Source organism: Primulina eburnea, chromosome 11 (assembly GCF_022965805.1).
Source record: "Primulina eburnea isolate SZY01 chromosome 11, ASM2296580v1, whole genome shotgun sequence".
Classification (NCBI taxonomy): domain Eukaryota; kingdom Viridiplantae; phylum Streptophyta; class Magnoliopsida; order Lamiales; family Gesneriaceae; genus Primulina; species Primulina eburnea.
The window spans coordinates 32,576,015-32,582,511 of record NC_133111.1 but is presented as its reverse complement, the minus strand read 5'-3'; the positions used below and the strand labels follow the sequence as shown (position 1 = coordinate 32,582,511).

Below are 6,497 nucleotides of genomic sequence, written 5' to 3'. Positions count from 1 at the left end.
TCTGAAGCTTGCTTTTTATTGCCAAGTATTTACAAGGGATTTACAAAAACTTTTTAAGGAAAATATTTCTTAAGATGGAAAGCATTCCAGGGCCTTTTGAGATAACGGCCTTGCCCATCTTCGAGATAGTAGGTGCTTGAGCTAACTCTGCGTACCACCTTATAAGGACCTTCCCATCGGGCCTTAAGCTTGCCGACATCTCCAGCCGGGTTTGATTTCTTGAGGACCATGTCTCCTATCTGGAACTCTCGGTGTCGGACCCTTTGGTTATAGGCTTTCATCACCCTACGTCGATAAGCCTCCATTTTGATTGCTGCTCTTTCTCTCCTTTCTTCAATGAGATCGAGTTCACTAGCTCGGGCATTATCATTGTCTTCCGGATATGTGTGTACCCGGGTTGAGGTTTGCCCGATCTCGGCTGGGAGCACTGCTTCAGAGCCATATACCAAGCTGAATGGTGTTTCCCCGGTAGCTGTTCGAGGTGTAGTCCGGTATGCCCAAAGAACACTGGGCAACTCTTCTACCCAGTCTTTTCCAACTCCGTATAATCGGGCTCTGAGTGCCTGGACAATAGTGCGGTTGGTTACCTCAGTCTGCCCATTGGCTTGCGGGTAAGCAACTGAGGTAAAAGCCTGAGTAATCTTCATCTCCTCGCACCAAGCTCTGACTTTATTCCCATGGAACTGCCTTCCTGTTGTCAGATATAAGTTTCCGGGGGATCCCGAATCTGCAGACAATATTTTTCCACAGGAACTTAAGAACCTCTCCCTCCGTGATTTTGGCCAGGGGTTCTGCTTCCACCCATTTAGAGAAGTAGTCAATCCCTACGAGCAAGAATTTTTTTTGAGCTCGAGCCACAGGGAAGGATCCCACAATATCCAGGCCCCACTGATCAAAAGGGCAAGAGGCCTGGATAGGTTTCATCAGGGCAGTTGGGTGATGATTAATGTTGCTATGCCTTTGACATCCCTCACATGAGCGGACTACCCGGGCGGCATCTTGATGCATTGTAGGCCACCAGAATCCAGCGAGCAAAGCCTTCCTAGCCAGGGAAGTTGCTCCAAGATGATCTCCGCAGCAGCCCTCATGGATCTCCCTTAGAACATAAATGGACTCGTCCCCGGAGATGCACTTGAGAAGGGGACCCTGGAAAGATCGCCGGTATAGGATGTCATTGATCACAACAAAACGAGCCGCTCTCTTCTTGATTTGACTGGCCTCCTGGGCATCCTCAGGTAGATAGGATCGGGAGATGTAATCCAAGATGGGGGCGGCCCAACTATCTTCCTGAGCTGGAGGAGGCCCGGTATCCACTGAGGATACCAGGCTAGTGTGGTAAGATATACCCGGCTCCCGATAATCAGCGAGTGAAGCCGCCATTTTTGCCAGGGCATCGGCTTCAGTATTTTTCTCTCGGGGAATCTGTTCTATGCTCCAATCTGTGAAATGTGCCGATGATTCTCTGATGATAGTCAGATATTTTATAAACTTATCCTCCCGGGCCTCATATGCTCCTTTTACTTGTTGGGCTACCAACTGCGAATCCGTATAAATAATGACCCGGGTAGCTCCAACATCCCGGGCCGCTTTTATCCCGATGATAACGGCCTCGTATTCTGCTTCATTATTGGAGGCCCGGAAGTCCAACCTCACTGCCAACTGTATTTTTTCCTCGGTGGGTGATATCAATAGTACTCCCACTCCACTGCCATCTTTACAGGAGGCCCCGTCTGCAAATATTCTCCAAATTCCGCCAGCCTCGGGAACAATCATCTCGGTGATAAAATCTGACAAGGCCTGGGCCTTAATTGCCTTCCTGGGCTGGTACTCGATGTCATATTCTCCCAATTCTACAGTCCACTTTACTAGCCTTCCCGAGATCTCGGGCTGAGTCATGATTCTCCCGAGAGGGGTGTTAGTCAGCACAGTGATAGGATGGGACAAGAAGTATGGGCGGAGTTTCCGTGCTGTGATCACCAGAGCTAGGGCCACCTTCTCTACCTCCGTATATCTGGTCTCGGGTCCCTTGAGCGCGTGACTCACATAGTAGACCGGCCTTTGATCGGTACCTTCCTCTCGGATCAGTACAGAGCTAACAGCATGCTCAGTGGCCGAAAGGTACACCCAAAGTTTCTCCCCGGGTCCAGGCTTCTCAAGGACAGGAAGTCCGGCGAGATGATTCTTCAATTCTTCGAAAGCCTTCTCACATTTTTCATCCCAACCAAACTATTTGGCTTTCCTTAGAGCTTGAAAAAAGGGGTAGCTCCGGTGTGCAGATCGAGAAATGAAACGTGATAAGGCGGCGATTTTCCCTGTGAGCCTCTGCACATCCTTGACTGACTTTGGGGATGCCATTTCAGTAATAGACTTGACTTTATCCGGATTGACCTCGATTCCTCTCTCGGTGACCATGAACCCGAGGAACTTGCCGCTCTTAACCCCAAACGTGCATTTGGCCGGGTTTAACCTCACCCCATACTCTCGGAGAGTAGAGAAAGTCTCTTCGAGGTCTGGGATGAGCTCATTGTGTGTCCGAGATTTCACCAAGATATCGTCCACGTAAACCTCTACATTTCGCCCGGCTTGCTTGGTGAATATCCTGTCCATCAATCTTTGATATGTGGCCCCGGCATTTTTTAATCCAAAGGGCATGACCACATAGCAAAAGGTTCCTCCCGAGGTAATGAAGCTAACCTTCTCCTGATCTTCCCGGGCCAAGGGGATCTGATGGTACCCCTGATAGGCATCCATGAAGCACAGCAATTCATACCCCGATGTCGAATCCACCAGTTGATCAATTCGGGGCAAGGGGTAGCAGTCTTTTGGGCACGCTTTATTCAAGTCCCTGAAATCAACGCACATTCGCCACTTACCGGATGATTTTGGAACCAAGACCACGTTGGATAACCAGGTGGGGAACTGGACCTCTCTGATCTGCCCGGCTTCCAATAATTCTCCCACCTGTTCCGCAATTATTTTGTCTTTTTCGAGACCAAAGTGCCTCTTCCTCTGCTTTATTGCCCGGGAGCCCGGGATGATATTTAACCTGTGCTCAGCCACGTGAGGGGAGATCCCTATCAATTCTGATGAGGACCATGCGAAGATATCCGCATTCTTTGTTAGGCACTGTAGTAATTGAGCCCGGGTTACTGGCTCAAGATCCCGGGCTATCCTTGTTGTTTTCAAGGGCTGCCCGGGTAAGATGCTTACTTCCTCCTGCTCCTCTCCCTCCACCATGTATACCTGTTGGGTAAAGTGCACCTCCTCCTTCCCTGGTCTCCTATTCTCTCCACTTCGTCGGGTTCTTTTATTTTCAACTTTGACGGTTTCCGCGTAGCACTTGCGGGAGGACGGCTGGTCCCCCTTTACTTCTCCGATTCTATTCCCCACTGGGAATTTTAGCTTCTGGTGGTAAGCCGAGGCCACGGCCCGCAAGGCATTCATAGCAGGCCTGCCCAAGATGATATTATAAGATGTGGGGGCATTTACCACCGTGAAAACCGTCATCACCGTCTTTCGAAGGTCTTCAGCTCCTATGGTGAGGGGCAAGGTGATTTCCCCCCGGGGATAAACAGTGTGACCAGCAAATCCGAATAACGCCGTTTCTACTGGCTGCAAACGGTAGTCTTCCAGGTTCATCTGATCCAGGGCCTCCAGGAAAATAACGTTCACTGAGCTCCCTGAATCGACGAAGACCCGGCGAATGTCATAATTTGCCACCTTCGCTTGGATGACTAGGGCATCGTTGTGTGGGAGACTGACTCCCTGAAGATCCCGAGGGCCGAAACTGATGACCGGTCCCTCACTCCTTACTGTATTTTCCACTCCGAAACTCTCATGCCGGGAATGTGCCTTTCTGGCTCGGTTGGAGTCTCCATTTGTCGATCCTCCCGAAATCATTTTAATCACCCCGAGGGTCGGTGACCTTCCTCCGTCCTTATTTTCCTTGCTTGGAGATACTTGACCGGTATCACCCTTCCTCTCCTGTCTGATCGGGCCTTTGTTCCCCGGCCCATACCCTGCATCCCTGTTCACCCATGGTGGTCCCCGGGATTTCTTCGCTACCTGCTCCGAAGCACCAGGGCCCGACTGGAAAGGGGCCCGCTTCATTTTCCGGCATTCGCTCGTGCTGTGGGCACATTCTCCGTGATAGGAGCATATTTTCGTGATATAGGACAGGTTTGGGGGCGACTGGTATGACCTGGCTTTCTTCTCATTGTCGCAAATATGGATTCCTTCACCCCGGTGTGGCTTCATTGGGGTGTATCGAGAAAAACGCCCAAGATTATTTCCTCGGGTGTGGTCATCAGTTTTTACCACCCGGTCACCCCTTTCTTTGCGGGTAGATTCCCTTTTCTGCCGCTGTGCTTCCTCCATATTTATATACTTCTCTGCCCGGGACAGCAGATCTTCAAAATTCCCGGGCTGCTTCTTCACCAAAGACCTGAAAAAATCTCCCTCCTTGAGTCCCTGAGTGAACGCTGTAGTTTTGGTTTCAGGAGCACAAGCCGGCACCTCCAGGGATGCTTTATTGAACCGGCGAATGTACGCCCGAAGAGATTCATCACCGGATTGCTTTATCTCGAACAAGCTAAAGGCGGTCTTCTTATACCTCTTGCTGCTGCTAAAGTGGTGCAAGAAAGTGTCTCTGAAACCTGCAAAAGATTGTATGCTCCGGGGTTTCAACTTTTCGAACCACCTCTGGGCAGAGTCTACTAAAGTGGTGAGGAACACCTTGCACTTGATTTTGTCAGAGTAGCAATGTAACATGGCCACATTCTCAAACCGGGTGAGATGTTCGTCAGGGTCTGAGTTTCCATCATACTCCCGTATTTTGGTAGCTTTGAAATGGGCTGGGAGGGGCTCACTCACAATTTCCAGGGAGAAAGGGCATCCCTGGGAGGCATCCGGGGCTGAAACCTGAGATGACCCCGCTTTAGCTTCCAGCTCTTTCACTTTCTTCTTTAAATCTTCTAGCTCCTGGATCATAGCAAAGGTAGGAGCTTTGGAAAACGCCTGGGAATTCTCTTCTCGGTCTCTCTCTTTTTCAAGAGGAGACTCTCCCATTGCCTCATTTTCCTTTGAGTGACTGGATTCAGGTAGGCCCCTTTCGGCAAGAGCTTTTTGGACCGCAGCAGCTATCAACTGAGCCAACTCCTCTGGGAGGTGACTGGGCAATGAATTTTCTTGACCTCCTTCCGGATTTTGGGGACCAGAGTGGTTCCCCGTAGTTTTACGAGTGGTAACCATATCTACGTCTTTAGTTACAGTTTCCCACAGACGGCGCCAATGATGTCAACCGGGCAAATCGGGTAATAGCCGGGTGGGCGATTTGCCAAGTCAAGTGTTTGGATATATGTGCGGATGTTCTTGCAAGTTACTGATGGTCCGGGGTGGTTGAGTTCCCTGTCACCTGGAGGACAGTGCCCGGGATGATTTGAGTAATAACCCTGAAAACACAGAACGTTAGGGAAGCGCCGGAAGTTGTTCCGGCGTATCCACTCCGACGCTCAAGTCAGTAATGTACGCAAAGGAAAACTTAGAGGGAGTAAGAATATTTGTGAGTGCTTGTGAGTATTCCAAAAAGAGTTACCTCCTCTGTAGTACTTACTGGGGGTCTTTATAGATGAGGCAGGTAGATGACTTACCCGCCGAATTCGGATGGTGGTCCATGATTCGGGGTCATGGGCCACGTTGTCAAGTAGTGGGACACGTACTAAGAGTTGACCTGGTCATGGAATGTGGTAAAATAGGCTCCGCGATGTCAGGAAGACGTGGTGATCAAGGAGAGAATGCGTCTTTTTCTCGGGTGTTTTCCACCCGAGTGCCTCTGAGGTGTTTCTTGAGCCGGGAAGTTTTTACCCCGGATATTAGCTGATTACTCCCCGGGCGTCTTTCCCACCAGGTCACTGAAGGTAATTGTACTTCAATATCTTTTCCCCGTTCTGATCTTGCCCGAGTTCGAGAACCTTCCGGGTCAGGGTCCATACCCGGGCCCGGGTTCTCTTGGGGGCATCAGTAACTATTATCTTATTTCAACTTCGAGTAGACCAGCTTGTTATTTAGTTGATCACACTATTTGTTTGTCCGTATATCCACCACTATCCTCAAATTTCTGACGAAGAAATGCTTACTCTTTTCTTACTCGTGTTCGTGGTTCCCATAAGCAGGCCACATATTTTCAGATTCATTCCCCAAGAAGACTCCAAGCCGCAAGTGCAGCCAAATACTTCCCAAAACGACAATGAAAGTTCTAGTGGAGACGATGGACTTCTTCCTTTGGAAGCCAACACGAACAGGCTAAATCCTATGGGATCCCATACTGACACTGAATCAGATTCAGATTCAGATTCAGATTCTGATACAAAATTCTTAGCTAATTCGCAGATTGTATGCATGCATTCTGAAAATACGGAGGTAACTTATTTTTGTTGAGACCACGTCTTCAAATCTTCCTTTATTTATCATCTCTTATATATATATATATATATATATAT

At 49.3% G+C, this 6,497-nt stretch overlaps 2 protein-coding genes across 2 annotated transcripts; both read right to left on the bottom strand.

Moving 5' to 3' along the window:
• Positions 1-669: 669 nt before the first annotated feature.
• On the bottom strand, positions 670-1,896 carry LOC140805533 (uncharacterized). Its single transcript, XM_073161800.1, has one exon. The coding sequence runs from the start codon at positions 1,894-1,896 to the stop codon at positions 670-672; it is 1,227 nt and encodes a 408-aa protein (XP_073017901.1).
• Positions 1,897-2,226: 330 nt separating this feature from the next.
• On the bottom strand, positions 2,227-5,250 carry LOC140805532 (uncharacterized). The gene has a single exon (XM_073161799.1). It carries the CDS (start codon positions 5,248-5,250, stop codon positions 2,227-2,229), a length of 3,024 nt encoding a protein of 1,007 aa, XP_073017900.1.
• Positions 5,251-6,497: the final 1,247 nt, after the last annotated feature.